Source organism: Hippoglossus hippoglossus, chromosome 16 (assembly GCF_009819705.1).
Source record: "Hippoglossus hippoglossus isolate fHipHip1 chromosome 16, fHipHip1.pri, whole genome shotgun sequence".
Taxonomy (NCBI): Eukaryota; Metazoa; Chordata; class Actinopteri; order Pleuronectiformes; family Pleuronectidae; genus Hippoglossus; species Hippoglossus hippoglossus.
In genome coordinates this window covers 61,311-76,256 of record NC_047166.1, presented here as the reverse complement: position 1 = coordinate 76,256, position 14,946 = coordinate 61,311, and the positions used below count along the sequence as shown (strand labels likewise).

The window sequence follows — 14,946 nt, the reverse complement described above, 5'->3', positions numbered from 1 at the left end:
TCCCAAAAAAGAAAATTCTCGGAGGAAAATAGAGAGTTTAATTATGCGTGGACAGATTCATTTGCTTTCACTGCCAACGATGCTGGCTTACCTGTATGCTTAATATGTGGCAAGGAATTAGCAAACAACAAAAAGTGTAATGTTGAAAGACATTTCCAGAACAAGCACACAGCATTTGCTGAAAGGTACCCAGCTGGAGATGAGTGGAAAAGCATAGTTCTGTGTTTAATTTATTTCAAAGTAGGCCTACATGCCAGTGTACTTTGTTCTCCTCTTCATAAGAATTTTGTGTTTTCCTTTGTTGTAACAGGTAAAAATAGTTTTCTTTATTGTCGTTCTATAATTTCATAAATGCAACAAACTATAGTTTTTATATATATATAGTATAACTATATATAAAACTTTATAAGCTGTGTTATCAAATATGTTTTGCGGCTCCAGACCCCTTATTAGCTTGAAGCTTTCAGTTCTATCACGTATATTCATAAATATATATATATATATAACTAAGGATACGAGCAGCACTGTGGACAAAATTGCTCTTTTGATAGTAAAGGTTGCCGACCGCTGATTTAGGAGAAGGCTCCTTTGATGAAGACAAGTCTTCTATGTCATCAAAGGAGCCTTCTCCATTTAGGAGAGCTGGATTCCAAGACACACCCACAACTCCAGCTTGATCCTGTAGAACCTAGACTATCTAGGTCCGCAGCATCACAGATTTCAGACTCGGAATTGAGACCAAGAATTGCCTCCTCATCTTCCTCATCCTGTTCTTCATACAGCATCTTTATGACCAACCGTAAGTCTGAAATGATTGGGACCAGCCAAACTAACACTCTGGATAAAGAAAATCAAAAGCATATTTTCAAATGCATATCAATCAGTCTATTAAGTATATACTGTTATAATTTGAGTTTTATTTTGTTGATCTAACTATGGTTAGCTAACTATAAAATAAGCTAGCTAGCTAAGAGCTAGTTAGTATTGTACATATTTCTCTTTCTCACTGGTAATGGATTGTAAAATAAGACTTACATGCATCAGATGTGCAAATGCAGCTGTGTGAAATGAATGGCAGGTGTTCCGTAGTGAATACAATCTGTACGGGTCGTTTTTGACCCATGTTTGTAAAAGGGATGTAGAAATACAAAATTAAAATTTTTTTATAAAGTAAGGAAAAGGGAAAATAATGATTTGTGATGATCAAAAACAAGACATTTAATGAATATATTCATTAAATATATTATATTATTAATAATAAAATACATTTATTTCAAAAATATAGCAAAGAAACCCTCATGAAATATAACAGTAAATGAATACGGGTCATTTTTGACCCATGTTGTGCATTAGAAGGGTAGTGATACAAAAATGATTTGTATTCAAAAAGTAACAAAGGAAATTTGAATTAAGTATTTGTGATGATCAAAAACAAGTTAATCGGGGAATACCTGAAATATTGCTTCAAAGGTTTCATTAAGCAAATAATTCCTTGTCAGTTTGCTTTAATGTCACAGTGTCAGTGGTTGTACATTCCTTTGATGTCTTAGATTGTTGCAAAGGTGAAATATTTATACGATCTGGAGAGAAACAAGTGTTTTTGATCTGAACAGATCTACTAGTCTGTCGCCCAGTCCCTGTTCACCCTCCCCTGCGGCATCAGGTCCCAATCGCAAGTGCTCGGCCCGCACAGTGCTGCTCGCAGCCCGAGTTACTTTAGGAGTTGATGTGTCTGACCTTCAGTCCTCATGAACCAGATATTGTGTCTTCCAGCTGTGAAGAGGCTCAGTTTGAGCTTCCTGCCTCCTGCTGTCCATCACTTCCTCTTCAGCCAATCAGAGGAGTTTCTGGTGTCTCACCTGGTGCTCAGAGCTCTGTTTGGAGCAGTGACAGGTTCAGGTAACATCACTATTTAGTTACAATATTGTTTTTACTTTTAGCTTGACAAAATGTCGTTTTTTGGTCTTATATTTTATTTTTAATTTTTTTTTATGTAGTTTCTGCAAAATTTGTTTTATCATTTCTAGAATTTTAATTTAATTAGATTTTTTACATGACAATAGCTGTTAGTATTTAAATATTGTTTGAATATATACATATGTAGTACTTTATTAATAGTATTTAGCTCATTACTTTGTCAAGTTGACCTTCTTCATTTTCCCCCACATGGTTCCTATACTTCAGTTCTTTTCCTGGGCATCATTCACGGCCTCCCTCTGACCTCTGACCTGAAGCTGGCAGCAGGAAGTGTGTTTGTCGGTGAGGAGACTTCACATTAACAGATGTTTACTTTCTAATGAAAAAAATCTACTCATCTGACTTTCGTGTGTATGTGTGTCTGTGTATGTTTCAGTTGTGTGTGTCATTTGCGGGGTGTTGTCCTCCTCCTTCAGATGCTCGGTTCTCCTGATGTTTCCCAGCATGCTCGGCTCCCGTGGCCGAATGTACCTGATGGTGTTCATCCTGTCTGTGCTCTCCACAGGTTATCATACACACACACACACACACACACACACACACACACACACACACACACACACACACACACACACACACACACACACACACACACACAGAGTCAGTGTGTGATCATTGATGCTGTCTGATGGTGTCATTACAGGACCGGTCTCTAACATCGTGCATAACGTGCACTCAGCAGCTCTGTCTCTCAGCTGTAACCTGGACCTGCAGGTTCTTCACAGCAAGCTCCTGTGGCGACACGCCATCAGACCGTTCACAGTCATTACTCAGCAGCTTGTGGTGAGAACCAATCACAGCCAAGGATCTATTTAAAACCAGCTGTTACATCGTTCATAACATCAGTTTAACTTGCGTGTCCACAGTTATTAACGCTTGATTTCAGCTGCATGTTATTCTATTAAAAAGCTTTATTATTACCATAATGAAGATTGATCACCACTTTGTAAAAGTTAAACAAATCAAACAAACTAATGATCAATAATCCATAAAAACGTTCAGCATGAAGTGATCAGTACCTGATGATTAAGGTTTTTGACATGGCTGTTGTTTCCTGTTCAGGACGATGAAGCAGCGTTTGAGTCAGAGGCTCTGAGCATCAGCAGGAAGTTTCAGATCATCAGAGATGAAGTCGTCGCTCAGTACGGATACGACCAGTTCAAACCACAGCGCATGGAGTTGGATCGGAGCACACAGGAACAGTTCACTACAAAGACCATGATGCAGTGCGACAGTGAGTCAGACAACATCAGGTTTATTACATGTGTAAATGTCCAAATACTTATGGCCGGAACACATGGACGGGTTAAAAGATTTCTGTTATGTGATTTCAGGTGTCGTGAATGAGGGAGTACAGCGCTGTTCTGATTGGTTCGAGCTTAGGTGGGCGGAGTGTATGGAGGCGATACCTGTCCCTGTTATCAGCCACATCCTCTGTGTCTCTATGAAATTCCACTTCCTGTGTGACATTGTGAGAGGTGAGAGGTCATCTTTATATACAGTCACTGATCATCTTTATATACAGTCACTGATGGTCTTTATATACAGTTACTGATCATCTTTATATACAGTTACTGATCATCTTTATATACAGTCACTGATGGTCTTTATATACAGTCACTGATGGTCTTTATATACAGTCACTGATCGTCTTTATATACAGTCACTGATGGTGTTTATATACAGTCACTGATGGTGTTTATATACCGTCAGTGATGGTGTTTATATATCGTCAGTGATGGTGTTTATATATCGTCAGTGATGGTGTTTATATATCGTCAGTGATGGTGTTTATATACAGTCACTGATGGTGTTTATATACAGTCAGTGATGGTGTTTATATATCGTCAGTGATGGTGTTTATATATCGTCAGTGATGGTGTTTATATATCGTCAGTGATGGTGTTTATATATCGTCAGTGATGGTGTTTATATATCGTCAGTGATGGTGTTTATATATCGTCAGTGATGGTGTTTATATATCGTCAGTGATGGGTCCCTGGTGTAAGCAGCACATTCCTGTGGAGGGAAACTTCGGTCGTCTCTTTGATCATCTGAACGTTTCCGTCGACATGTTGTCCAGAGAGTTCAGCACGGAGCTCGTTGTCCAGGTCAGAAAGTGATGTCATCAGCCTGTCACCTGTGTGATGTCATCAGTCGGTCACCTGTGTTCACGTCCTGTCTGACCTCTGACCTCTGACCTCCTGCAGGAGCAGCCGGCTGTGCTGGGCGGAGCTGCGACCGATCACTTCACTCAGTCTGTGAGAAAGTCTCTCCACGGCCTGACGACCATGATGAAGCAGCTGCTGGACATTGTGCAGCTGCTGCTGTCCCTCACCATCATCAGCGTCTTCATCAGGTGACATGTTAGAGTCCTGTGAGGACATGATATCATGAATATATTTAATAAGTCTGCTGAGTCAGAGGGCAAACGAATGTACTCCTCCTCCTCTTCCTCTTCCTCCTCAGGGCATTCTGGTACCTCAGACAGTACAGGAGAGAAGTTCACTTTGACAATGTCTACATCACCACCTACTTCAGAAAGATCGACGACCGCAGAAGAAGAGCGGTAACATCTTCATCACCTTCATCACCATCAGAACAGTTTGATGTAACTCACGTGTTTCTCTCCTGTTCCCCGTGTTCAGGGGAAACGTTTCCTGCTGCCGCTGAGGAAATCAGAGAAGAAGAAGTTCATCGACCCTCTGAGCTTCAGGATTCATCCTGACGAGTTTCAGGAAGTGGTGAGTTCAACTGTTCATGTCGTCTTCATCCTCATCTTCGTCATCCTGGAGAGAAGAAAAGTCCCAAAAAAAACCTGAGATATTTCGTCAAACTTTTCAGACAATGAGTGAAAATCATTAGATAATAAATTTAACTCTTATTTACTTTTCAATTCAACAGCATTTAAGCTGAATTAATGTAAAGGGGATGATAGTGAAATATAATCGTATGTAATATAATAATATATAATATTATATATTATTAACATCAACTCTAATGATCCTTAACACTGTGTCTGTTACATGATAACTGAGTTTATATCACACTGATATATTTAAGTGAAGAAACATTTCATATGATCTGTTTAATCAAATTTTATTTGTAATACTGATTTTGACCACAAGAGGCTGAAGTTCTCCACAACCTCAGTGGAAAGGAATAAAATCAGTATGTGTGTGTGTGTGTGTGTGTGTGTGTGTGTGTTGTCAGATGTCAGGTGTGTTTCAGCTGCTCTCTGTCTCTCTGCTGTGCATCGTCCTGCTGACTGTCGACTACTCTGTGGTTCACGCTCTGGACATCGTCAGCAGACACACCTCCACCCAGTTCAACCTGACCAGTAATCACACACCACACACACATACATTAATACACATTTACACACACACACACACATACATAAATACACATTTACACACACACACACACACACACACACACACACACACACACACACACACACACACAAAGACACATGGTCCCATATTTTAGACTTTTCCAATTTTTTTGGGGAAATTTTAAATCCATAAGAAAATATGTGTGGTTTCGGAACTCAGCTGATCTGGATTCTTTGGGAAAAACTTATTTTAAAAAGCATCTCAGCTGATGTATATTTAAAAATTTTAAATGATTTTTAAGACTCATTATCAACCAAGAAATGTAATTGAGGCTTGATGGAAAGTAGAAAAATTAATAGAATGAGAAACTGAATACTAACATTCGTTTGACACTGACTCAAACCTTACAACATGACATCATCAAATCAAATATCAAATATACATTTATTGTTCCATAGGGAAATTTGTGTTGGGCCAAAGTGCAGCTGCGGAACAGTATATATTAGAACAAACAACAACAACAAAAATTTACACAAAGATATATCACACAAGACCCAGAATAAAAATGCAGAATAAAAGTGAGTTGAGTATTGCACTTGCCCTTAAACACTTAAAATGATAAAACACGATATAGCAAGATGAGAAACAGAACAGTAACTGGCATTAAAACTTAAAAACCAAAGTGTGAAATGTGCTAGTCAAGTGCGAGGGTTATAAGATGCATGACTGAATCAACGCATCTCCTTGTTGAGTAGAATGATGGACGTCGGTATGAACAAGAGCTTGCCATTCCATATCTAATTATGCTTTCAAGCACAGCAGAATAAAATATGGACAAGACGTAGATGCTCACACCAAACAGTCTAAGTCTATGTAGGAAGTCCAGCTTTTGAGCTAGCACACAACAAGTCTACATGGGACAGTCCAGCTGTATGCCCACATATTTAAAAGTGCTCACCTGCTCAATAACTTTGTCACTGATTATCACTGGGTCATGGACTCTCACCTCTCTGGGGTCGAATATCATCTCCTTCGTCTTTTTGATGTTAAAAATTAGATGATGACTGCCACACCAGTCTTTAAAGGTGTCAATCTCATCCAAGTATATTGCAGGGCAGTCATCCCATAAAATCACTGTATAATCATCAATTTTGCTAATGTGATTATTTGGCCGGCTGCTCTACATTCGTTAGTATACAGGGTGTATAGGTAAGGAGAGCTCACGCAGCCTTGTGGTACACCTGTGCTACAGTATTTGACGTTGGAATATGAGCTATGCTCGGATCTGTTGGTTAAAAAAGAAAAAAAAAATTCTTATGAGAGGATTAACAAGCATGTTATTTAACATCTGGACCAGTAGGTAAAGTTTGATAGTGTTAAAAGCTGAAGACAAGTCTACAAATAGGACCCGAGCGTAAGTCTTGGGGTTCTCTAAATGCTTACTGATTAGATGCGTCACACTTGCCACTGCATCCTCCGTGCTCCGTCCCTGCCTGTAGGTAAATTGGAGGGGGTCTAAACTTGAAACGACATCCTCCTTGAGCATTGTCACAATGATCTTTTCTAAACATTTCATAACCACAGATGTAAGAACTACTGGTCTTAAGTCATTGTTAGCTCAGGATGTGGCTGTTCAGGGACTGTTGGAACATAGGAACCCAAGCAGCAGTTAGCTCAGAAGCATAGCTCTTTAGGGGGATTGCAGGCAGGCAATCAGGACCTGTAGATTTCGTATTACAGACTCTGCCAAAGACACACTGTACCTGCTGTGGTTCGATTATCAGACAGTGAGAAGTGGGTAATGAAGTTCTCTCTCCAGGTAGTCACCAGGTGGATATCAGAGTGGGCGGGGCATCCATGATGGCCCACCTCCTGAGAAAAACGGTTTCAGCCTTCAACAGCTCGTCCGACCTTCACATCCACACCGACAACCGGAGTAGGTTAAAGGTCAAAGGTCACAACTGACAAAAATATGACACAAAAATGATTTAACACTGACACAGAACGAGTGTGTGTCTATACAGTGGAGACAAACTATAAAATCATATATTTTTTACAAGTGATTGAGTTTTTAAAGATCTCAAATGAAATAAACTCTGTAAAATATGTCTTTCTAATATGTGATTCATATTATTTTATGTTCTTATATTTCACATTGATTGATTTATCCTGTTGTTTGAAACTGATCCAGTAGAGGGCAACAATTGAAAGTAACATCATCTCTTCCCCCTCAGAGTGTGTGTCTCCCCCCTCCCCCCTCTCAGCAGGCGTGTATATGAGCTGTGTGGGTTGTGTCCTGTTGATGGCGCTCTTCACCTGCCTTCATGTTTACACCAACCGCCTTCAACGGGTCATCGCCGCCTTCTACCACCCGAAGGTACACACCCATCAATACACACCCATTAATACACACTCATTATTACACACCCATCAATACACACTCATTAATACACAGGGACTGTATATAAAGACGATCAGTGACTGTATACAAGGAAAATCCCCAAATTAATAAATACAAATTTCCAGTTTTATAAAACTGATTCAACTTTAACAATCACAAGAAGCATATTAGATATTTTAAACATTTTAATTTTATAGTGAACCAATAATTAATATATAAAATGTGATATATTGTCTCAGAAGGAGAAGAGGCGAGTTTTATACGCCTACAATCTGCAGCTCCATAGTCGGATTTCCTCCCAGAACAGTGAACACATCAGCAGCTGTGAGGAGGTGAGTTTCTCTTTAATGCTGGAAACTGCTGAAATGTTCAGGTGTTTTAATGTTTTATAAACTAATCAAATATTTCATTCAATGATTGTTTTGGATCAGAATCACTGAATTTCAATTTTTTGACTTTCACTCTTGGGTTTATTGCATTTATCCATATACACTTGTTATATTGATAAACAGAAAATAAAATGTATATTTTATTAATTTAATCTTTTGTCCACCTCAGATTAATTCTACATGTTGACAAAACTGTTTCACTCTTCTAATTCATTCTGTTGTGAAAGTTTGTGGGATTGATGGTTGAATAATGTTTGTGTGAGTTTTGTGTTTGTTGTCGTTCAGGTGTGTTGGTTTATGGTTATAAATATGAGTCTCAATCCATCAGTGTATTCAGATTTGTGAATGTGTACATGGATCTGAAAATCTGTATTTAGAGTGCGTATGTGTGTGTTTGTAATACGACCTTAAATTGTGTAAAGAAAATATCTTCAAATATGTATTCAGATTCGAAAGTGTATTTATATCTGTAAATTGGCTGTTTTTCACAGAACTAAAAGTCACTAGGTGGCGGTAGCACCGAGTGACTTTTAGGTCTGAAGGCTGCAGCTCCTGAAAACACACAAATCACCTCATGAAACAAACGTCAGGTGTAAAAACACAGCGGAGAGGCCAACTGAGCAGAAACTGATGACTTGTCTGTATTTTCAGCTCTTGAAGCAAAATACTTAGACTTTTCAGCCGTTAATCTCCATGTATGTGTTCACAGATTTGTCTCTACATTTACAGATATAAATACACTTTTACATATATATTTGAAGATGTTTTCTTCACACACACTCATTTGAAGTACAGATTTGCAGATCCATGTACACATTCACAAATCTGAATACACTGACGGATTGAGACTCACATTTGTTAATAGTTTTGCTTCAATAATTCCCCATATTGTTTTACATGTGATGTATTTGTGCTGCAGGTGTGTCAGTATCTGAGCAGGTGTGGGCGTCACCTTTGTTGTCGCAGACAGGAAGACTCGGAGATGCACTACGACCCTCCGACGAAAAAATAAACCTGTTTCACTTCAACGTGAATTTATAAAAAAAACGGACTTTCTGTTTTATATAAAAACTCAAGAGGCTCAGTGGCTCCACCTACACTAACACACCTGAAAACAAATGTCACATGACCGTTCACATCCATGGGACATGTGGTGTAAACAGGAAGTAGTTGATTGCTTAGTAACAGAAAATCCTCTGAAGGAGGAGCAGTGAAGGTGAAGAGTCAGAGCAGGGATTTCTTTTCTCTGAGCGACGACGAGGTGGAACTGTTACTGACAGGAAGTGTTACTGACAGGAAGTGTTACTGACAGGAAGTGTTAGCGACGCTTTGTGTTCACCGCTGGTCGTCGAGTCATGTGACTGATGAGAACCAATCAGGAAGAGAACGTCTGTGTCATCGTTTTCAAAAGGCTGGAAAACTACACCAGGCATAACCATAGTAACTGCTGAATTTCAAACCTAAAACGTGTCAGTGTGGACTAGGGATGGGCATAATTAATCGACGATCGATTAATTGATCATTAAGAATTTCGTCTATGACATTATTTTTTCATCGATAAAACTAATGCATGTTCTGTTGCGTAGTGTGAGTCTTGAAGGAATGCAATGGATTTCGCTATGTGGCAGCAATTAAACATTTTACCACACGGGGCAATGTTTGAAAAAAAACGCCACAGGCCTACTCAGTTACCTGCGAGTTTCCGTGTATTTCAAAAGTAAACATGAAGAGGTCACGGCGAAGTGTAGCGTGGGACCATTTTGATTTAAAAAATGACTTAGTTCACTGCCAACACTGCGAAGCTGTGTATAAGTACAACTCGGCCACGACTCAAATGATGTACCACTTGAACAACGCACATCCGACCCTGGTTCGTGGCGGTGCATCCTGCTCTCGGTCTCAACCTAGCATCAACTCGGTGTTAGCACGGAGGAGCTGCGATGCACAACGAGCAGAGAAAATTACCCAACGGATCTGCAAGTTCATCGAGATGGATATGCTACCCTTAAGTATTGTTGAGGGCGAAGGTTTTCGACAACTGATAAACTTATTGGAACCGGCATATCACATTCCGTCACGACGGGAGCTTCTAGCTGTCGGCTCCGCTGCTTAAGAGTACAGCAGCGCATATTTTCAAGTGTAACCATTGAACGGATCCCGTTTAACTGCCACAAGAGTTGTTCATCTTGTAATAAAGATCTCAATGAGGAAACACGCTGTGTTTTTTCTATTTTCACTGCATTTTAATATAGCCTATAAATAGTGAATTTTAATATAAAAATATTAATGATTAATCGAAAATCGATCGTTAATTCTCCCGACGATCGATTAAGACATTTTAATCGAATGCCCATCCCTAGTGTGGACAGAGCCTGATGGTGGCGCTGCACGTTTCAACCTGATGAAGATTTTTCTTCAGTGTGAGTGTGTGATGATCACATGATCACAATGTCTGCCTTCAGCAGAGTTATGTAACCAGCTGATCTCCAGCACGTGCTGCGCACACTTCTTTTTAATCTAATGCTGAATCAGTTTCTGAGCTGTAATCCTGCTGAACCCAGAACTGCTCAGGTCACACTCGCTCCCTTCTCACAGTTTGAAAACACACTTATTTCACTTCTGAAGAGCTGACGTCACATTGGACAAACATCGGAGATACTGTACTGTAATAATATATATTCTAAATAGTTCAAAGCTAATTCTTGTTTCTTATGTAGTAATAATGTACAAAAGTTGGAAGGGCCCCTAAACAAATTTTAGTCAGGGCCCCTGGTGGTGTGGGGCCGGCTCTGGTGTGATGTTTTTTTCAGTTTGAATCTGATTTAATTTACTGAAGGAAGGATGATTTATGAAACGTGTGTGTTTGTTTGTGTGTTTTTGAGTGTGTGTTTCCTCAAATACCTGTGTCAACCCTCTGAGGTGTGTAAATACTGCATCCAACATATTTTCAAAATAAAATCCATCAGTCCTGCACACAGTAAATAAAATGAAGCTGAAATATCTTTGATACCAACTCTGCCACCTTGTAGTGATGATGTCATTTACATTCAGAGTCTGTGCAGGAGTGACCGTGGAGCCGAGGTATCGAGCTCCCGCCCACACACACTCTCAACCAATCAGGAGTCAGTCTCAGCTGTCAATCATGACGTCTCATCCTGTTTTTATATCATCAAATAACTAATTCAAACCAAACTGATCAGAAACACTTGAACAAACATCAGAGAGATAAGAACGACCTGAAATGACAGAAACATCTTTGACATTTACCTACTTTGGTCCATGTCCCATCTGCTAACATGGAGGAGGTTTGTGATCTACACTGCAGACAGACACCAGGGGGCGATGCAGATGATTTGGCTTCAGTTGAGGAAATTATATCTTTATTTACAGTGAAAAGCAGGTTAACATGGATTATAAAAAAATGATTAATTAAATCATGAACTCCACTAAACAATAAATCTTTTTTTCTAATGTAAATGTAACGCGTGAAGGTCATCGACCTTTATTTTGAAGGCAGGATTGCGGTACTTCCGGTATGCCTGCAGCTAGCTCCGGTAAGCTTCGCGGAGTCTCTCCGGTATAAACGCGGTGTGTCCGGTACTGCGACCCCTCAGGCCCCGGGAACAACTAGTGGACTGTCCGGTGTCAATCAATCACAACCCGAGCGAGTCCGCCCGGTGCTAACGGAACTTTTTACGCCAGAAAACTACGCAGATAGCGGACCGAAGGACCGGACGGGCTTCCTGCTACAGTAACCGAGTTCACGGTCACCCCCCCCGCTGTGGTCCGGTCCAGCGGACGCTCCTCCCCGCTCCTCCCCGCGGGTCACCGGGAGGGGAACACCATGGAGTTTCGGTGGAGCCTCCCCCAGTGCCGGGACATGGTGAGGTAACGCGAGCCGCGCCCACAGAGCCTCGTCCCGGCAGAGACCTGTTGCGGCTTCCCGGTGACGCAGAGACGATGAGCGGAGCCGCCGCGACCTTCCTGCTGCTGCTGCTCAGCGGCCGAGCTGCCCTCACGGTCTGCCGGTCCCTGAACGCACCGCGGGACGGTACCGACGGGCTGACCGCGACAGTCACAGGTACGTTACCGGATACCGGGATAATTACTGTGCTGCAAAAGTATTTTTACTCAGCTACTTTACTCAGGTTGAAATAAAAACTCGTGTGTAGACAGACATAGATACAAATATTTCTTTATTGATCCCTGGAGGGAAATTAAAATGTCATATTATATATATTGAATCATATATACACAATAAAATACGAGGTAAAAATACACATACAAGAAAAGAAAATACACAAGTGCAGTGGAAGTCCAGCAAACTTAAGATACGACAGAATTAGAGATGAAATAAATAAGGTGGAAAGGAAGTCGTGATACTTGTTTTCAAAGAATAATGCTGGTAACATACTGATGAAATTTACATTTTGTGTAAAATAATTATTATATTATAATAATAATGGCACAGCATACTAGTATTATAGTAATTACAGTAATAATAAAGTAGCCATAGTGTAGTAATAAGCCAGATATAGATATAGATAGATAGATGGACTTTATTGATCCCAATTTGGGAAATTGTGTTACAGCAGTATGTCAAGGGCAATTTCCCAAAGAGCAAAGAAAAAGGCTAAATACAAAAGACGACCCGCTGTCTGTCCACTAGGTGGTGGAGAGGGTGCTCGTGGTGGTCCATGATGGATAACAGTTGGTTCAAAGCCCTCCTTTCCACCACCACTTCAAAAGAGTCCGGTTTGCAGCCAATGACGGAGCCAGCCTTCTTAATCAGCTTGTTGAGTCTGTTGGTGTCAGCGGCTCCGATGCTGCTCCCCAGCTGACCACAGCAAAGTACAGTGCACTGGCTACAACAGACTGATGGAAGATTTCCAACATCTTGCTGCACACGTTGAAAGATCTCAGCTTAGGAAATAGAGTCGGCTCATCCCTTTCTTGCAGTGTTGGTTTTCCACCTCAAAATATATGTATTTATAACTAGCATGGAAGAGGTATATATACATAAGATGTTTTTATATGTGATATATAATATCAATATAGTACGGTCTACTGTGGCACTTTGGGTTAGGGTTAGTGCCTTTTTACTTTGTACTTTTTACTGCCTGGTAACAACGGTCCCGATCTTCCATGTTGTGAACCTGTGGACTCAACTATCGGAGTGAATATAAAGATGATCAGAGATCCATTAAGTCCTGTTACTGTCGTAATTTCACTTTATGAAATACTGTTATCACAACACCGGAGCCTGATTCTAACTGAACTGTTGAACTCTGAGCTGTCCTCCTGTAATCAGATTACTCTGCAGGTGGGTTAATGCCAGGTGTGAACAGGGTGTGTGTGTGTGTGTGTGTGTGTGTGTGTGTGTGTGTGTGTGTGTGTGTGTGTGTGTGTGTGTGTGTGTGTGTGTGTGTGTGTGTGTGTGTAATCTCGTGTTATCTCGTGTTATCCTGCTGCAGTGAATCTGAACAGCGCCACAGAAACAAACTCACCTTATTTAATTGATTTGTTATATTTTCCAGACAACATAACAGCGTTATGTCTGAGATGATTCTGTGATTTGTTGATTTAAGACATATGACCTTTGCTCTTTTTCGAGCAGCAACATCGGTGTGCGGTGTCAAGTGACCTCTGAACATTGTTCGATCTCTGTCTACAGCTGCTGTCACAGAGCCTGTGCTTCACATTTTAATCATGTGCCTTTAATTAATTCAATAAAAAATAATAAAACACCTGGAGCCGTCCGTCTGTGCAGCGCACGTCGACGAGTGTTACTATTACTCTGAGTAATCTCGTACCGCTCATGATGTCACAGCGTAAACACAGCGGACAGGAAGATGAAAGAGCTGATGGCTAAGACACCGTTTGTAAACGACCTTGACCTCTCCTCCCTTCCTTCCACTGACATAGAGGAGGAGGGGTTTATGACCTGTACTGCAGCCAGCCACCAGGGAGCGATTGAGACACTTTGGCATCATTTTTTGGAGCTGTTATGTCGTCCATCTTTATTTATGTGTGTGGTCTGTGTCCCCAGGTGTGGACAGACGGTGGCGCCCCGTGCTGGAGAAGACCCGTCCCTTTGTACTGGTGGACGGACAGAGACGGAGCCTCGCTGAAGCGTTACAGGTCAGAGAAAAAAAACATTACTTACTGTTACTGATGTTCCCCTACAACTTAACTAGTATATAACTGGTTAATCAATAATTACTTAACTCAAACTTTTATTTTACAGAATAAACAATGACTACATTGTTTATATATATATATATATATATATATATGTGTATATGTTTAGGGTTAGTATATGTATATGTTTATTTTCTTAATACCAGTTCTAAATATTTGCTTGAATTTGTGTTTTATTTTTAATTGTAGTTATTTATAATAAAGATAATGTTCAACTGGAAAATATCAAACCTCAGTTACATTTCTTTGTTTTAAGAGGTTGATTACAACATCTTAGGAATCATTCACAGTTTTTCTATATATATATCCTACATCCTCTGCATATATAGGAAGACAATACCACCCCCCAAAGGAGGGTGATTTATATATATACATATATATATATATATATATATATACATATGTATATATATATATGTATATATATACATTACATATTAAAGATATATTACCCACCCGGTGGAGCCTTCCTTGCTCGGGGGTGGAAGGACACATTTGTCGGCTGCACTCGCGCCACTGTGACGCAATCGGTCTACAAATACAGTTTCTGTTCATCCATACTAAAACACAACCTAAACAAAAATGAGACCACCAGCGTATACAAAAATCTCTGATTTAGAGGCTGGGAAATTTTGCCAGG

General features: G+C 40.2%; 2 protein-coding genes and 1 long non-coding RNA gene across 8 annotated transcripts in view; 2 read left to right on the top strand and 1 right to left on the bottom strand.

Moving 5' to 3' along the window:
* The first annotated feature begins 1,330 nt into the window (after positions 1-1,330).
* dcst1 (DC-STAMP domain containing 1) lies at positions 1,331-9,127 on the top strand. The gene is made up of 16 exons (XM_034611512.1): positions 1,331-1,647; positions 1,683-1,899; positions 2,185-2,259; positions 2,354-2,482; positions 2,621-2,760; positions 3,040-3,211; positions 3,312-3,455; positions 3,967-4,088; positions 4,188-4,336; positions 4,447-4,546; positions 4,626-4,721; positions 5,191-5,317; positions 7,135-7,251; positions 7,550-7,692; positions 7,956-8,048; positions 9,025-9,127. Exons 2-16 carry the CDS (start codon positions 1,749-1,751, stop codon positions 9,115-9,117), a joined length of 1,851 nt encoding a protein of 616 aa, XP_034467403.1. The 5' UTR covers positions 1,331-1,647; positions 1,683-1,748; the 3' UTR covers positions 9,118-9,127.
* The window catches only part of LOC117777042, a 26,247-nt gene continuing 18,043 nt past the window's right edge, over positions 6,743-14,946 (bottom strand). Inside the window, exons 2-3 of the long non-coding RNA XR_004616543.1 lie at positions 13,270-13,273; positions 6,743-6,753 (exon numbers count right to left, since the gene is read on the bottom strand). This is a non-coding gene — a long non-coding RNA (uncharacterized LOC117777042). The remainder of the gene's footprint in view (positions 6,754-13,269; positions 13,274-14,946) is intronic.
* adam15 (ADAM metallopeptidase domain 15) overlaps positions 11,653-14,946 on the top strand; it is a 19,345-nt gene continuing 16,051 nt past the window's right edge. For 5 of the 6 annotated variants that reach the window (XR_004616542.1, XM_034611511.1, XM_034611508.1 and 2 more), the window contains exons 1-2: positions 11,653-12,186; positions 14,155-14,246. Coding sequence is in view for 5 of the 6 variants with exons in the window: in XM_034611511.1 (XP_034467402.1) it covers positions 12,066-12,186; positions 14,155-14,246 (213 nt within the window). In the remaining variant the exon portion in view is untranslated. The remainder of the gene's footprint in view (positions 12,187-14,154; positions 14,247-14,946) is intronic. The other variant, XM_034611509.1, reaches the window with a different exon arrangement.